Source organism: Pongo abelii, chromosome 17 (genome assembly GCF_028885655.2).
Source record: "Pongo abelii isolate AG06213 chromosome 17, NHGRI_mPonAbe1-v2.0_pri, whole genome shotgun sequence".
NCBI lineage: Eukaryota > Metazoa > Chordata > Mammalia > Primates > Hominidae > Pongo > Pongo abelii.
In genome coordinates this window covers 49598592-49617753 of record NC_072002.2, presented here as the reverse complement: position 1 = coordinate 49617753, position 19162 = coordinate 49598592, and the positions used below count along the sequence as shown (strand labels likewise).

Here is a 19162-nt window from a genome sequence, read left to right as displayed (position 1 = left end):
CAACTAGCCCCCATCCTGTAGTTCTGTCTTTCAAAAAGTAATCCCATTAACATAAACTCAGGTGTGGATAAAGGGGCCTGTCCACTCAGGAAATTTCAAGGGTCTTAGGAGCTCTGTACCAGGGGATGAAGACCAAATATATATTTATTATAAATCACAATTTCACAGCTACCACTTTTTGTTCAATCTATAGATGACAAGACAAATGCTGCTAGAAACATCTCTACACTTTGACACATGGAAAATTTTTTTAAAGATCCTGTTTCACATGTTTAGAAGCTGTGATTAAATGGTAGTGAAGAACTTTCAAACCAATAAAGTTTATGGGCTGCATTATTCAAAGTAAAATACATCTGTATTTGCTGTGGACGTTACAAAAACTTGCACAAACTAATGTGCACTAGGAAAACCAAAACTATACCCCCTAAAACTAAAAACAAAAAAAACTTCTGAGAAAAGGGGCCACTGGAATTATGTACTTAGTAAGTTTAATATCAGAATAGTATAGCATGTTTACACACATGGAATTCAAAAATAGATAATCTAGCATTAGCATAAAGTAAGACTCTAGCTCTCAGGGTTAACTGTCATATTATTATAAAAGCCAATTAGGATATGGAGGGGATTTAAGTTTTCCTTACATTATCGAAAAAAATTTGATATGCAATTGGTAATTTAGGCTCTCTAAAGGTTTGAGATTATAACAATAATACATTTCCTTCTGACTTTTGACTGAATACCTCCCACACTGATTTTTACAATATCTGATAAGTTCTGCATTAGATTTCTTACAATAATACAACTCTCTTCCTGTAGGTTATGTCTGAATAAGACTAGAGCTTTTCCAACATTATAGATAGAAATTTGTTTCTATTGTGGTATACTGACATTCAGTAAAAATGTTTTTCACATTGAAGGTTTTCCCACAACTCACAGGACTCTTCCTCAGAATTTTTGTTTTTCTTCTTTTTTTTTTTTTTGAGACAGAGTCTCACTCTGTTGCCCAGGCTGGAATGCAATGGCAGATCTCGGCTCACTGCAACCCCCAACTCCCAGGTTCAAGTGATTCTCATGCCTCAGCCTCCCGAATAACTGGGACTACAGGCGCCTGCCACCATGCCCAGCTAATTATTTTTTATTTTTTGGTAGAGACAGGGTTTCACCATGTTGGCCAGGCTGGAGAATTTTTCTTAATTTTAGTAATGTCTGAGCTCTGAGTTAACCTTTCATTACAAAAACTGAATTAATGTTTTCTCCCGTGTGGTACTGGTGTTTTTTTGTTTTTTTTTTTAATAGACAGGGTCTTGCTCTGTTGCCCAGACTGGAGCACAATGGTGGAATCATAGCTCACTGCAGCCTCAAACTCCTGGGCTCAAATGATGCTTCCACATCTGCCTCCCAAAGTGTTGGGATTACAGGCGTGAGTCACCACACATATCCGGATCCAGTGTGGTTTAAATGTAGCATAAGAGTTGAACACTGATTAAAACCTTTTTCATACTCATCAATAATCAACAGCATTCATTAGATTTTTTCCTGGTACAGTGTCTCTGGTACTGAATAGAGTTGATGTATACACTAAAGGTTTTCTCACATTCATCACATTTTGACTGTCTTCTCCACAATGGACTTCCTCATGAATAGTAAGTTCTGAGAGTTGGCTAAAACTTCTGCTGCATTGAACACAACGGTAGGGTTTCTCCCCAGCATGGATTTTCTGGTGTTCAATAAGATCTGTGCATGTGCTAAAGGCTTTCCCACATGCATCACACTTATACGGCTTTTCACCAGTGTGTATTTTTTGATGGTTAATGAGATCAGAATGCCGACTAAAGCTTTTGCCACACTCATCACATGGATTTGGTTTCTCCCCAGTGTGGATTCTCTGGTGTAGGGTAAGAGCTGAGCACTGACTGAAAGCCTTCCTGCACTCACTACATTTATATGGTTTTTCCCCAGTGTGGATTCTCTGGTGTTTAATGAGGTCTGAGTTCTGACTGAAACTTTTGCTGCACTGTGTGCATAGATATGGTTTTTCTCCAGTGTGAATTCTCTGATGAAGAATAAGGTCAGAACTCTGACTGAAGGCTTTCTCACAACTATTGCAATGATAAGGCTTTTCACCAGAGTGTACTCTCTGATGTTTAGTGAGGTCTGAGCTTTGACTAAAACTTTTATCACACTGATTACATGCATATGGTTTCTCTCCAGTGTGTATTCTTTGATGCTTAACAAGATCTGAACGGCGACTAAAGCTTTTAGTACAATCACTACATGGATAAGGTTTCTCTCCAGTGTGGATTCTCTGATGAAGAATAAGGTTGGAGCTCTGACTAAAGGTTTTCCCACATTCATCACATTCATAGGGTTTCTCACCTGTATGAATTCTGTGATGTTTAACAAGATCTGATCTTCGACTAAACATTTTATTGCACTGATTACATGGGTAAGGCTTCTCTCCAGTGTGAATTCGTTGATGATTAATAAGATCTGAAAGCCTACTGAAGGTTTTGCTACATTGATCACAGGGATAGGGTTTCTCTCCAGTATGAATCCTCTGATGTAAAATAAGGACTGAGCTCTGATTAAAAGCTTTCCCACATTCATTACATTTATAGGGTTTCTCTCCAGTGTGGATCCTTCGATGTTTAATAAGGTCTGAATTCTGACTGAAACTTTTGCTACACTGATTACATGGATATGGTTTCTCCCCAGTGTGAATTCTCTGATGCAGAATAAGATCTGAGCTCTGACTGAAGGCTTTCGCACACACATCACATTTATATGGTTTCTCCCCAGTGTGGATTCTTTGATGTTTTATCACATCAGAACTCTGACTAAAATGTTTGTTACACTGGTTACAAGTATAAGGCTTCTCTCCAGTATGGATTCTCTGATGTTTAACCAGATCTGAGCGCTGGCTAAAACTTTTACTACAATGACTGCATTGATAGGGTTTTTCTCCTGTATGGATTCTCTGATGTATAATAAGATCTGAGCTCTGACTGAAGGCTTTCCCACACTCATCACATTTATAAGGTTTTTCACCAGTGTGGACTCTTTGGTGTTTAATAAGGTCTGAGCTCCGACTGAAACTTTTAATACACCAATTACAGGAATAAGGTTTCTCCCCAGTGTGAATTCTCTGATGCAGAACCAGGGCTGAGCTCACACTAAAGGCCTTTCCACACTTATCACATTCATAAGGTTTCTCACAGTGGGTTTTTCGATGCCTAAAAAGGCCTGTATTCCAAACAAAGCTTTGCCCATATTCATCACAGTTATGAGGTCTCCTTTTAAAGACGTTCTGATCTTTTTCATTTAATTTATCCCCAAATTCACAGAATTCTCTGCCTTCAGAATCCTGGAGAACATTCTCTCTGAGACTGCTAGACTCTTCTGTCAATGGTTCAATTTTTGCTGTAATTCCCTCCTCTGAAGCTGGCTTTCCAATCTTGGTCTTGTTCTCACCATCTGGAACAATAAACAAAACCCAAATGGAATGCGTTCCGTATATTGTAAGAAAGTTTCAGGTGACACAGATTAGTATTTACCTATAAAATGTGATCATAGTGTGAGTGTTCCAAAAAATGAACATTACCCTCTGAGGAAACCTAGAAAGATTCAATAAGTAATGGATCACATTAATCATTTATAGAAGTGATGTACCAGATACGCTCTGTATGTCTGTCACAGGAGATCTAGGAATACTGAAACCTAATTAGTGATTAGTAAATTGTGACTAAATTAGAACTAATACATAAACATTTTATTAACATACATAAGGCAAGCAGTGTGAATCTCAAAAAAGATAAAGAAGTTGGTTGGGCTTAATCTAGTACTACCCAGCAATTTGGGCTAAAAGTATGGTATTAACAAAAAAGAGAAAAAGAAAAACAAGGAAAAGAAAATGCTTCAATTACTTTGTTTGCATCTTCTCTATCAATTTTTAGAAATGGTACAAGATTGATTGTTAACACACCAGTGGAGCATTTACTATGCTCTCAATACCTTATATAATAAAGCCACAAACAAGAATGATCCCAGTCCTTTAGTACAGCAATCACTTCAATATTGAGTTTTCATACAACTGTTTGAATTTATTATGTGAAAACATCAATAGGCTTCCAAATGGGATAATGCTGCATACCTTCCATCTTACTATGAAAATTATGGTTTTTATTTTCACTCAAATGGAGGGCCATCCTAGTTCTGCCCATAGGAATGTCTTTAGGAAGAATATCCAGGAAAATAACAATAATTACACCTAAAGAAAACTGGGAGTCACACGGTGAGGAGTATGAGGAATTCTGAGAAACTTTTTATTGCATACACTTTGATAATGCTTGACTCTTTGATCACTTGCATGCATTAGCTATTTTTAAAAATGAATATACCTGAGAACCACAAATATCTGAGATGGGTCTCAGTAAATTTAGAAATTTTATTTTGCCAAGGTTAAGGACATACCCGTGACACAGCCTCAGGAGGTCCTGATGACATGTGCCCAAGGTGGTCAGGGCACAGTTTGGTTTTATACGTTTTAGGGACACATGAGACATCAATCAATATATGTAAGATGTACACTGGTTCGATCTGAAAGGTGGGATAACCAAAGCAGGGAGGGGGGGCTTCCAGATCATAGGTAGATAAGAGATAAAGGGCTGCATTCTTTTGAGATTCTGATTAGCCTTTCCAAAGGAAGCAATCAGATATGCATTTCTCTCAGTGAGCAGAGGTATGACTTTAAATAGAATGGGAGGCAGGTTTGTCCTGAGGAGTTCCCAACTTGACTTTTCCTTTTAGCTTAGTGACTTTGGGGTCTGGAGATTTATTTTCCTTTCACATACCAAAGTAAGTAAAACTGGTGAATTATGGAAAAAAAGAGATCTATATTTGTATATGACAATTTGTAGCAGTAAACACAGACCACAAAGTGATAATATAAATCACTCTGAAAATTGGTTACAAGAAAATGTATTGTGTTCTGGTCTATATGAGCCACTGTAAGTGTACTTTGCAAGCAGTGCACTCAACTGAGTGATCATTATCTTTATGGTTTAGGACATGCTATCCAACAAAAGAATCCAGATAGCTGGACCAGAATTAAATTTGAACCCCATAAGCTCCATTTTGGCTAAGCTGTAACCGGGAAGGTATACCTACCACCAACCAGGCTGGCCAGCAACTGCCATTAGGGGAAAGAAACAAACATCATGCCCAGGAATGTTTAGAACAGAATCTTAAATTTTCAAAATCAGGTCTATAAAAAATTTCTACCTCTTTTGTCCTGGTTATTTCTAAGGAAGTGACCAAGAAGACATAATCCCTTTCTGGCAACAGCCATATTCAGTAACAAACTTCCTTACTAAGGAGTGTGAACCAGAAAAAAAGGCTAGGAAGATAGAGTTAGATATCGTTTTTGAGTTGACTTTTGAGGAGCCATTCCTATACTCAACAATACCAGATACCTATGATGGTAGGGCACATGAAAGCTTCACTGAATTTCTTTTTTTTCTTTCTTTGAGATGCAGTCTCATTAGGTTGCCCAGGTTGATCTTAAACTCCTGAGCTCAAACAATCCTACCTTAGCCCTCTAAGTAGCTAGTATTACAGGCCTATGCCACAGCACTGGTTCCCACTGAATTTCTTGGCTATCAGCCCATTGTTGAGTAGTGTTTATTACAAAAGGCATATCACTGTCGGACTACAAATGGTCTGGAGAGCTGAAAACACATTCAATTCGGGTGAAAGTCTAAAACCTAAAGGGGTACTTTCAAGTGAAGGCTTCTTCCCTCTTGCCAAAGGCTTCAATTAGCAGAATCATTAGTTATAAATAAAGACTAGCTCAAAGGAGTCATTAGGTTTGTGAGGGGTCCCAAAGGACTTCTGGCACTTCCCTATATTCAGTTCTTTCCAATAGGGAGGATCCCCTCTGGCACTTAAGTGATACTGAAATACAAGAACTAATACCTACTAAACATTCAGATGTAGAAGCAGTAACAACAGTACACTTTATCTAATTCTTCATATCAAGTTGGTCATTTTCATTCAGCACTGTAATTTCAGTGTGGAGCTGTAAGAGCCTGGATACGAGTTAATATCTTGTCCATGGTATCTCGCAGGAGTTTTGTCTGTCTGAGGGAAAGCCCCCTCTCTCCTAGGGTGCCAAATTTCCTCTATCACATCTTAGATCCACTGTAAAAGAACTCTGAAATGACTTTTACTGTCATCTCCAAAGAGATCTAAGGTTGGCATGACAGACTACAGGAGGGACTAAGTAGTAAGATGGCTCAGCTATTTCCATTCTTCCTTAATCTTTAAGCAACCAACCCAAGCAAACCAGCCAAAGTTCTAACAATTCACCTGGTTTCTGTCCATAGTGTTCACCAATTTTCCTCCTTTTATGCTCAGTGTAGCTACATATCTCTGTAACTGTCTGAAAGTGGGTGGAAACTTTTGTCCACCCAATATGAATCTTAACTGCTATTTGTTACAATGGCACACACCTGAGGCTGACCACTAAATTGAAGTTCTCCTGGAGGAGAGTTAGCAACAATCAGGGTACTGCTTAGATAGCTGTCTTTGAACATGCTTCCTGGATTTGGCTTGCAACCACCTCCTGAATTCCTACTCATTAACAGGCAATAAAATGAAGAAACATTTATTGCTCTGTTGACCATACAATTTGGTCAACATGTTCACTACCAATTCTCATGGACTTCCCTCAAAATCTGTTAAAGAGCCCGTGAGGCCCTTATACTTCCTCTTCCAGAAAGTCATGTCTCTGTCAGCATCCCACCATTATCACCAACACTATCAAAAACAGAAAAATCTGGGATTTTACCCTACTTGCAAGCTAACAAGTCAATCTACCCAGTTTCACAGCCCCTGGAAGAAGACATGAAAATCCTAGATAAGAAACAAATGACAGTTTATTACATACAGCAACAGCATTAGACAGAATAGCAGTATTTGCCTTCCTGAACCCTAATTCCCACAAGGTGACAAAAGTAAGTTGTGTTGCAGGACAGGAACCCTGAGGCAGGGACATAAGGACACCTGTCCTCTGCTTTAGAGGGGTACAGTATCACTATATTCAAAGGCTGCCTGCTATACAACTTTTTTTTTTTTTTTTGAGATAGAGTCTTGCTCTGTTGCCCAAGCTGGAGTGTAGTGGTGCAATCTCAGCTCACTGCAACCTCTGCCTCCTGGGTTCAAGCAGTCCTCCCACCTCAGCCCCCGAGTAGCTGGGTCTACAGGCGCCCGCCACCACGCCTGGCTAATTTTGTTTTTGTATTTTTAGTAGGATGGTGTTTCACCATGTTAGCCAGGATGGTCTCGATCTCCTGACCTCGTGATCTGCCCACCTCGGCCTCCCAAAGTGCTGGGATTACAGGTGTGAGGCACTGTGCCCGGCCACAGCATTCTTAAAAAACAGTCCAGAACAAATGTAGGCAATTCCTTTGCTTAAAAGATGTGCAGACCCACAAGAGCCCATGGAGAATTCTCTCTCAACCCTAACTTTAATAGAAATGATGAAAACCAGAAGATAATGGAATGTCATCTGCCAAGTGCTTAAGGAAAAGAAGTGCCAACGTAGACTTGCATAATAAGATAAAATGCCTGAAAGAAAAGTTAAAATAAAGATATTTTCAGTTAAATAAAAACCAAGAAAGGTTTTTAAAAATATACCTGCACTAAAATAAATACTAAACAGAATTCTTCAAGAATAAAAAATATCCCAGATGCAAGCAAGGTAATGCAGGAATGAAGAGCACTGGAAAAGTAAAGTGTCCGGGTAAATCTAAATGTGTACTTACTGATTAAAGCAATATGAATGTTTTGTGGAGTTTATAAAATACATAGAATTAAAATATATGGCAAAAATAGCATAAGAGGAGGGGATAGGAAGAACTACAGTATTATAGGGTCTCAGCATTGTCTTAGAAGTAGTAAATTAAACTGTAATAAATCCAGTGTACATGTTCTAATTTCTAAGGCAGCCTTTTTCAACCAGAGTTCCAAAAGAGAATGAAACAGAAAATGAACTGAGTGACTATTTTCTTAATTCTCCAATGATGGTACACAGTTAATACCATAGTAGATGTATAAGACAGCCTGACAGCATTGGGGCTTAATTCTTTCACAGAATCACATGGGAGAAAGCCTAGGATGAGGTAACCGTTAAAATAATAGAAGACTGTGTAAATAATAAGCTAACAGAAGAAAAAGTGCAAAAACCTGATAATCTAAAATTGGACAAAAAGGAAAAAAAGAAATGGAATAAAAAAGAAAACAAAATAAGCAGCTGGTACATTTAAATCTAAGCATATCAATTATATTCTATGCAAAATGACTACTCCAATAAAAAGCAAAGAAAAACCTACAGCTAATATAGTTAATGGTTAAATACTGAATGCCTTTCTCCTAGGAACAAGGGGGTAAGGCAAAGATGCCTACTCTTATCACTTCTCTTCAATATTGTACCACTTCTACTCAACATTCCTAGCCAATAAGATAAGACATGAAAAATAACTGACACATACAAATAGGAAAGAAAACAGTTATACTGTCTTTAGAGACTACACAACCACATATACCAAAAAATCCCTATCTCAAAAAAGCTACTGGAACTTTTAAATCAGTTTACTATAACAGAATACAAAACCCAACTGTATTTATATATTCAAGCAATTAACAATCACAGTCTAAAATGTTTTTTTCAATTGTACCCCAAAATGAAATACTTAGAAATTCAACAAAATATGTGCAACATTTGCATAATGAAAACAAAACTGTTCAGAGAAACTAAAAAAGAACAGAAATATACAATTACTTATAAATAAGAACATTTAATATTGTTAAGATGGTAATTCTCCCCAAACTGATCTACAGATTCAAAGCAACACCAATCAAAATCCCAGCAGGTGTTTTTTAGGATGAACTGACAAACTCGAGGAAAACAGCCTGTTGATGATAAGAGTAATGCCATCTTGAAATGAAACCACCATAATTACCTATGTTTGACTCCTGTATGCCAAGGTATTCCTGTAGCATAGATAATCCCTCATAAAGAAATGTTGCCTATAGCAGGGATAACCCCTCATAAAGATGCTTATCTAACTTGCCCAGTGGTCGGAGTTTTTAAGAGGGTCTGAGACATGACAAGCTGCACATGTTTACCAAAAAAAAAAAAAAAAAGCTTGCTACATAAAGAGTGCTTTCTTGAGGACGAGGGTGGGGATCCAAAATCTTGCAGCTGCCTCAGACATGACTTCTCCTCATCTCTAGTAAGTGATTCTTTCTAGAAAACTGGATTTGTTAGCCTCTTTATGTGGCCTCTCAGCTCCCTTGGCCTTTGGGGGCAGGTATGCATCCACCTGCCCACTGGGGAACACAAATTAGTTTTAAACTCTATATAGAAAGGCACAGAAGAGGCTAAACACTTTTGAGAAAGAAGAACAAAACTGGAGTAGTTACACTACCAGATTTCAAGCTTTACTCTAAAGCCACGGTAATCAAGGCAGGGTGGCAGTGGCATAAGTGCAGACATACCTATTAATGGAACAGAACAGATTTCAGAAATAGATCCAAAAACGTATGTACCACTGATCTTCAACAAAGGTGGCAAGGTAATTCAATACTGAAAGGACAAACTCTTTTCAACAAAAAGTGTTGAAACTAAGCCAGGCACGGTGGCCCATGCCTGTAATCCCAGCTCTTTGGGAGGCTGAGGCAGGTAGGTCACTTGAGTACAAGAGTTCAAGACCAGCCTGGGCAACATGGTGAAACCCTGTCTTTATAAAAAATATAAAAGTTAGCCAGGTGTGGTGGCGCACACCTGTAGTCCCAGCTACTTGGGAAGCTGAGGTGGGAGAATCGCTTGAGCCTGGGAGGTTGAGGCTGCAGTGAGCTGTGATCGCACCACGGCACTCCAGCCTGGGCAACAGAGCAAGACCCTGTCTCCAAAAACAAATGAACACACAAACAAAACAAAAGTGTCAGAAGTAGATATCATAACGACAAAAATGAACCCCAACTTTTTCCTCACACTATACACAAAAATTAACTGGAAATGTAACATAAATCCAAGCATTGAAGCTAAAAGTATATAACTTCCAGAAGAAAGCACAGATGACCATCTTTATGATTTGGGGGCAGGCAAGGATATTAGGACACCAAAAGCATGAATCATAAAATAAAAAATGTAAGTTATACTTCATCAAAATTATAAACCTCTATTCTTCAAAAGACATTACTGAGAAAAAAATTCAAGCTACAGATTGGGAGAAAATATTCACAAAGCATATATTTGACGATTTATATATCTACAATATACAAAGAACTTTTACACCTCAAAAATAATACAACTCGAACAAAAGATTAGAATACACAGTTCGCAAAATAAGTTATATGAATAGTTAGTAAGCACATGACAAAATGCTCAGTATCACTAGTTATCAGGGAAATAAAATTCAACCTCAAGGAGCTACTGGTAAATACCCATTACTGACAATACAACTAACATAGTTAATGGCTAAATACTGACTAGTCTGTGGACCGACTGGCACTCTCATACACTGCCGATGAAAATACAAAATGGTATACTTACTTTAGAAAATTCTAGCAGCTTTTCATAAAGTTAAACATTGTCTTACCATACAACCCAGCAATTCTATTTCTAGATATTAATATTTATCCAAGAGAAATGAAAATGTATGTCCACACAAGGACTTGTACACAAACGTTTAGAGCAGCTTTATTAACAGCCAGAAATGAAAGCAATCCAAATGTTCATCATCAAGTGAATCAATAAATAAATTATAATATAGCCATACAATGGAATATTATTTAGCAATAAAAAAGAATTACTGATAAAGCAAAATATGCATGAATCTCAAAAACATTATGCTGAACTAAAGGCAGGCAAGTATGATTCCATTTACATGAAATGTTAGAGAAGCCAAAGCAAATATGTAGTGACAGAGAGCATATTAATGGTTGTCTAGGGATGTGGATGGACTGGAAGGAAATTTGGAAGAAGGGTGTTGATATAAAGATTCTATGTTTTGCTTGTGAGGGTAGTGGACATGGTGTATAAATATGTCAAAACTCATCTAAAGCAAGCTGGGTGTGGTGGCTCACACCTGTAATCCCAGCACTCAGGAAGGCTGAGGTGGGAGAATTGCTTGAGCCCAGGAGTTCGAGACTAGCCCTGGCAACATAGCAATATCTGGTCTCTACAAAATAAAAGAAATTAGTTTGGCATGGTGATGTGCAACTGTAATGCCAACTATTTGGGAGGCTGAGGTGGGAGATCAATTGAGCTGAGCCTGGGAGGCTCAGGCTGCAGTGAGCTATGATTGCGCCACCAGCTGGGGTGACAGAGGGAGACTCTATTCTCATCTAAAACCTCATCTAAATGCACAATTAAAAGAGGTATGTTTTATTGTCCATAAATTATGCCTCACTAAAGTAGATTTAATAAAAGTCAGTAAAAATATATTAAAAAGCAACAACACAAAAAACCTTGACCTTATATTCCATCCTTCTATTGCTTCATTTCTGTTTCCCTTTATAGCAATTCTCCTTGAAAAACTTTACTTTCTCATTTATTATTATTTTATATACAAAAATATGGATACATCTATATGCATATATGTACAATTAAAAATGAATAATACAACAAACAAAATTGAACCTTCCATTCAACTTAAAAAAAAATTACCAGAAAGTTTCCAATACGCTAGAATTCCCTTCTGCATGCTTCCCTGTTCCTGTCTTCCTCCTCCAATCTCTTTCCCCCACCTACTCTTGTAATCACTGTGCTAAATTTTGTGTTTATCCTTCTCTGGCTTTCTTCAGAGCTTTACCAAATATTTGTATTTTTAATAAAGTATTGTTTGGTTTTGCATGTGTTATAGACTGACTTGTGCTTGTGCACTGCCCCCTCCCTCCCCGTCACCATCCCCAATTTCGTATGTTGAACCCCTAACTCCCAATGCGATTGGAGAGAGGGCCCTTAGGAAGGCAATTAAGGTTAAATGAGGTCATAGGGAGGGCTCTAATCCAATAAGACTGGTGTTCTCAGGAGAAGATGAAGAGGCACCAAGAGGCATGCATGCAGAGAAAAGTCACTCTCTGCATGCAGAGAAAAGTCATGTGCAAGCCATGGAGAGAGGCCTCAGGAGAAACCAACTCTGCTGGTCCCTTGATTTGGGACTTTCAGCCTCCAGGACTATAAGAAAATAAATTTCTGTTTTTTAAGCCACCCAGTAGATGGTATTTTGTTATGGTAGCACTAGCAGACTAAAACAGGATGTTTTTGAACTTTATACATTTATGGAATTCTACTTGTATCCTTTGGCTTGCTTTGTTTGCTCAACATTACGCCTGGAGGATCCACCCATGTTGATGTGTGTAGCTGTAGTCCATTCATGTTTGCTACTACAGCGTAACATACACTACAATTTATTTACCTATTCTCCTTCAATAAACAATAACATTTTGCTATTATAAACAATGCTGTTATGAATATGCTTGTATATCTATCTTGGTACACATATACAAATGTTTCTCTAGGTTATATAAACTATAAGTTATATATCAAGTTTATATAACCTTGACTTGTTTGGGTCTCAACTAGGTATTTCCAAAGTAGTTGAACCAATAGACTTCCATCAGGATGGTGTATGAGGAGTTCACATTGTTCTATGCTGTAACCAACATTTGGTCTATTCTCTTTTTAGTCCATTGTCATTAGGCTTTTATCTCTGAAACTCCATCAAAACTGGATTTATTAAAGTCCCTAATAGGCTCTATCTTGACAAAGCCAATGGTCACTTCTCAATCTTATTCTGGATTGATTTGAATAGTTATTACTCTCTTCTTGAAACATTTGATTTCTTCTCCCTAACTTAACCTTTCTCATTATCCTGTATAAAGAACCCCAATGGCTTCCTATTATATTGGGAATAAAATTCCAAGTCCTTACTATGGTTTATAAGGTTCCACATTATCTGGTCCCTTTCTTTCTCTCTGCCCTCATTTCATTCCACTACCACCCCTAGTACCTGTCTACCCCAGGCTTCCTCTATTCCTGATACATTTAGGAGCCACTGGCATTTGCTACTCCCTCTTCCTGGAACACTCTCAGATAGTCATATGGCTTGTTTTCTCACTTCATTTATAGCTCTACCCAAATGTTACCATTGCAGGGAGGTGCAAGACTTGGAGTACCTCTGCATTTTTGAGGTGACAGATACCACAGCTCAATGAGCTGAAATGACCCATTTAATTAACTTGTAAGGTTGCTACTTTTGAGTGAGACTCTTATTACCAGGACAACTAATGGTATTGGAAGTGCCAGTGGCAGTCATGGATGCTGTATAGAGCCTCTCACAAGCCTCCATAGAGAACCACCCTGGAGTAGGGCCACATCTTCTTCTGTCAGCAACCATTTTCGATATGAAAAGCAGATCCTGGCTTGGTATTGGGCACTGACAGAGATTTCACACTTGAACACAGAGCACCAAATGACTATACATTAGACTGCTCATTGTGTATTGGTTGTTATTCCACCAAATCACACACAAAGCAACGTTCCATTTCAAAAGAAAGTCTAGAAGAAAAGTAAATTCCATATGCAAGTGACTAGGATTCCACAGTACCTGGTCCTACTGCTTCACTACCTCTCTCTTTCAATTTATGTTTATGGTCTCATGGGAATTCCCTATTACCAGTTAACAGCCGAGGAAAAAATTACAGAACTGGTTTACAAATGATGGGGAGTGGCACCAGCCAAAAGTAAATAGCTTTTACTTATACCCCTACTCAGAAGTAGCCTCAAACACACTGGTGAAGGCAAATCCTCCCAGTTGGCAGAATTTCACATATGTACCTAGTTGTCCACTTTTCATGAAAGGTAACATAGCCTAAGATATATGTTTATATTGATTCATGGGTAGTGACTAATGGGTTATTTGATTATGTAGGTACCTGGAAAGAACAAGATTGGAGGACTGGAAGCAAAGATTCTGGGGGAAAAGTATGAGGATGGAATTCCCAGAATGGGCAATGAATGTGAATATATTTGTGTCCCATGTGAATCCTCACCAAAGGGCATCCACTGTGAAGAAGACTTTCTGTCAGACAGACATGATGATCTACTTTATGACTGTCAACCAGTCTCTTTTCCAATGCTTATCCAATAGGCTCATGTACAAAGTAGTCATGGCAGTGGGAATGAAAACTATACATGGGCTCAACAATATGGACCTCCCCTCATTAAGGTTGATATGCCTATCACAACTGCTATGTGGCCAAGCAGCTAACAGCCAAGACCAAAACCAAGCCCCTAAAAGCCAAGACCAAAACCATTCCCTGGAAATGGGGGCAGATTCATTACACTGAACCACTTCTATCAAAAAGAGAGCAGCAATTTGTTTATAAAGTATTAAATACATAGTCCAGATACAAATTTGCATTGACTTGAGGTTATGTTTATTACCACGGTATTCAATACTCTGTTGCCTCCAAATAACTCATTTTTCAGGAAAGCAAGTATAGCAGTGAATTCACATACATGTAATTCATAGGTCTTGCCATACGCCCATTAATCCAAAAGTATGTGGAATGATCTGCTAAAGGCTGAGTTATGTCAACAACACAACACCCTGTAAGTCTGGGGTGCTGTCATATAGATGCAATATATGCCTTAAATCAAAGGACAATAAATATTGTTTTTTTCACCATGGCCAGAATACATACACAGGTACAGGAACCAAGGGTGGAGGAAGAGTGAGAATGGTTCCTCTTATTAGAGACCTATTAATTTGCTTGTATTATTTTTGCTTCCTATCCCCATAATTGTTGGCATGGTGAGTTTGGAGTTCTAGTGCTCAAAGGAGAAATGTTTCCACCATGGAACAAAGTCATGATTTTGTTAATTTCGAAGATGAAACCGTCTCCTGGTCATTCTGGGATCCTCACGCTGCTGAACCAACATAGAAGGGATCACTTTACTGGCCAGGATGACTGATCTCAATTACCAAGGGGGAATTGGTTGCTGCAACATAGGAAGGGCAAGAAAGAGTATGTCTGGAACTCAAGAGGATTCAATAGGATGCGTCTTAGTCCTCTCATGTCTAGTAGGCCTAATCAATGGTACACTGAAGCAGCCTGAAAGAAGCAGGATTACCGAGGACTCAGATCATCCAGGAAAGCAGCTTTATATTACTTAACTACGTAAAGAAATTTATGCCACCGAGGTGCTGGCAGAGAGTAAGGGAGATATAAAATGGGTAATGGAAGAAGATAATTAGGATTATCAATTTAGGCTTTGTGAATAGCAAAAACAGTAGCCATCATGTTTTATGTTAATTTATGCCTTTTCCCCCTCTCCTTCACCATTTTATATGAAGGGCACTAGTGGTAGTTAAATTCCAGGTTTCCGGTGGGAATAATGATTTAATTATGTCAACCTGAAATGAAATGGCAGCTTAAGGGACTTTGTTTTTCTGCTATGTTGGGGTAGATATTGCAGGATAAAAGTGGTGGATTATAATGAATATTGTCCTTTTACCCCTCCAGATCTACTCTCCACCCTGCTCTGTGCCCCACCCTGCTCTGTACCAGGAGACTGATGTTGACAGACTGCACCACCTGGGGTTCCACGCCCTCTGGTATGCAAGTAGATTTGGGCACAAGTGGGAAAATAGTAGAGTGACTAACTGTACTGGTTTGCCTAAAACTGAAGGGGCTATTGCACATTTCAGTGCTAAATTCCAGGCAAACGGGGATGAACTGGTCACCCTACATCCTGGCTCTCTCCTTGCCGGGCCACTAGCTGAGCCTTTTAGCAAAGGCCAGAGCTCCTATCAGATGGCTAAATCCTACAGCTATACTTTCCAGGGCCTGGTAATCAATCTTTCCCCTGGTCCCTGAAGACCTACAGGTAGTTAACTGCTCCCCAGTGTTGTCTGATCCATGGCTGTTCTCCATCCCTTGCTGATTTCTGTAATCATGCCCATCCTCTTCATGAAACTTTGAATTACTGCACTGGAATGACCCATCTGTTTCCTGCTGGAATCCTGACTGATATATCCTGGTTTAATTTCTCCATAACCATTATCATTATCTGATAATATAATGAGCATTCATTTACTTTCTCCTTCCCTCCACTAGCACGTAAGCACTTTGACAGCAAAGGCTTTGTGTGTTCAGCTCACTGCTATATCCCCAGCACTTAGAACAGTTATTGGCACAGAGCAAACCCTTAATAACTAATATTATATGGCTAGTAATTAATAAGGTATGATCTTATTAGCAAACATTTATCAATAATAAATATTTGGTGAATTAGATGAATGACTTTAAGGATATATTAATGTTAGCAGTGACTATTTCTAGTGGGTGGAGCTGAAGGTTATTTAAATTTTGTTTTGTGTAGATCTATTCTTTACAAACTGACTTTAGTATAACTGTATTTCTCTGTAATAAAATGTTATTTTATACATATTCTAAGAGACATAAACACAAGGACTAAATATATCAATTTATGTAAAACTGCAAGGAGGAGGTCCAATTCTGCAGTGATTCTCGGGAAAGAGCTAGATGTCTTGGAATAGATTATTAAGGAAGGACAAGTTCTAGACATAGGAGAGAAAAACTAAGTAAAATAAAATAAAGATGCTCCAAGACTAAAGAGAAGCAGAAGATCTAGAGTGAGAAAAGGGACAACTGAAGGTGACTCATAGGAAAAACAGCGCAATGAGAGGACAAACCAAAAAGAAGTAACATATGATGTGGAAATGAGACCCTACAGAACACCTGAAAAACATTGAGATCAAAATTATCTTACTTAAAATAATAGTGGCTACCAATTATAAAGAATTTACTGTAAGCAAAATCTGTGCTCAGAGTTTTACGATAAGGATCTTGTTTAGTTGTTTTTTTTTTTTTTTCTTGGTGTTTTTTTGGAGATGGCATTTTACTCTGTCACTCAGGCTGGAGTGCAGCGGTGCAATCATAAGTCACTGCTGCCTCTGAACTCCTGGGCTCAAGCAATCCTCCCACCTCAGCCTCCTAAATAGCTAGGACTACAGGCACACACACACCACCATGCCTGGCTAATTTTTTAAATTTTTGTAGAAATGGGGTCTCACTTTGTTGCCCAGGCTGGTCCTGAACTCCTGGCTTCAAGCATTCCTCCTGCCTTGGCCTCCCAAAGTGCTGGGATTACAGGTGTGAGCCACTGCACCTGGCCTATTACAGTATTAGTGTACCCCAGTGAATCCTATCTCCCAGTACCTATACCCCTGTGTAGTTTCCTTCTATAATGACTTTAGAACTGGTCATATGACCTGCTTTCATCAATGAGACATTAACAGATGAAACACATTAACAGATGAAACACAAACATAGGTATGAAAAGAGCTTGCCTTCTCTTTGACTGGAAACAAGCTGTCCTGTGAAAAAGTCCAGGGTCGCCTGCTGAAGGCATGAGGACTCAAGCCATAGCCAACACTAACAGTCTGACATTGAGACAATGTGATTGAAACCATCTTAGACCCTGGCCCCAGTAGAGTCAGCCTTGAGACGACTGCAAAATGACCCCAGAAAAGACCAAGAGAAAAAAAAAATTGCCCAGGTGAACCCAGCTCAAGTTGATGACCTACAGAATCATAAGAAATAATGTGGTTTAAGAAGTCTGATGTTTTAGGTCACTAAATTTTGGGGTTCTTTATTCTGGAGTAATACACAGATACAAATCTCAAAATAACTTCAAGGTATGAATTATTATGCACTTGAAAAGTGAGGAAACAGAATCGTAAAATATATGAGTAACTTACCGGAGCCAGTTAAGTGACAAAACTACTATTTGAATCTAGGTTGTCAGACTCCAGAACTTTTAACTATGCCCCTACAGTAGATAAGAAAAATGACCAAAACTGACAGATTAGCAATGAGGTCATTATACAGGGAAAAATGAATGGCTTTGGGGTCTTAAAAAAGTGGAGAGAGCTGCATGAGAATTTGATTGCCAGATTTTGAAATAAAGTCATGTGACTATGCTTGGTACACTAAAGAGGTAATACTGCCTAACAGAGTAAAGGGGGATCATTTGAAGACACTAGCATAGGGTGACACCCCCTCATCCTCCCCACCCCGCCAAAGCCACTAAGAAAGATATAATACCCTGCCTCTCACCTGACAGAAGGTGGTGTTCCTGAGATTCATAATTGAATTGGATCTCCATGGGCTGCAACTGGACACCTCAGGGTGCAAGTGGAGAATTACCATTTCCTCTGTAAGCTTTTCTTGTCCACATAAAGGTCTGGGACCTGGAGGCAACGGGGCACCACTGGGCTTGGAAGGGAATCATTGTGCTGACTACAGATGTAATCTCTGAGACTAGACCACCAGAAAAATCCTCAAGATATAAAAGAAGGAGAAAACAAAAAATCTCATTTGACTTCCAGTTGCTTTTCTCTCAGAATATATTAGGCTTCCTCCCCATCATCCAAGAGCCAGGGATTAACCCACTTAAGACACACATTCCCGATTCCAAGTCTAGAGACGTTCAAACAAAATTAAGGGTTAATGTTACCAAAAAAAGGTATAACTGGAAAGATAACGCAGAGGGGGGAATTTTACTGTGAATTCTAGTGGTTAACACTATGTTATTCGCTGCCCTTCCTATCCAAAAATGACACTCCTGATCATTTTTCTTCCCCTTTTGCTTTTTCCAACACTCACAAATTCAGGTGGCTCTTTCCCAGTACAGTAGGCTGATTCATGTGGATGCACCACGCTTGGTGACTCCACCCACCCCACAGAGTTTCTGGCGTTCATTCGGTTGAACCCAAGGCCAGCAAGGGCTGACTGGGGACAAACTGAACACTAGGCCGTGAACCAATCGGCTCTCCGTGCACGGGAGCGACCCCGGGGGCCTTCACTCTCCAAGGACTCGAGAAACCACGCACAGTTTCCTGCTCGTTAGGCAAGATCACCCGAAACTCCTCTGCTATCCGCGAGCCGACATCACCCTTACCTCGACTTGGTCACCGGACCGCTGTGAAGCCTCACACCCGGCGAACCCGCCATCGCCCTGTCCGCTCTAGGAATCTGGGAGGAGTGCTCAGCTCTATGGCGCTTC

The 19162-nt window shown here is 39.2% G+C and overlaps 1 protein-coding gene across 1 annotated transcript; it reads right to left on the bottom strand.

The window, feature by feature from the left end:
- Positions 1–1280: 1280 nt before the first annotated feature.
- ZNF271 (zinc finger protein 271) lies at positions 1281–19123 on the bottom strand (the record flags this gene model as incomplete). Its single annotated transcript, NM_001133209.1, is given in 3 exon segments — positions 1281–3474; positions 18214–18436; positions 19058–19123. Coding segments are annotated over 2 exon segments (2019 nt in total). The 3' UTR covers positions 1281–1504.
- Positions 19124–19162: the final 39 nt, after the last annotated feature.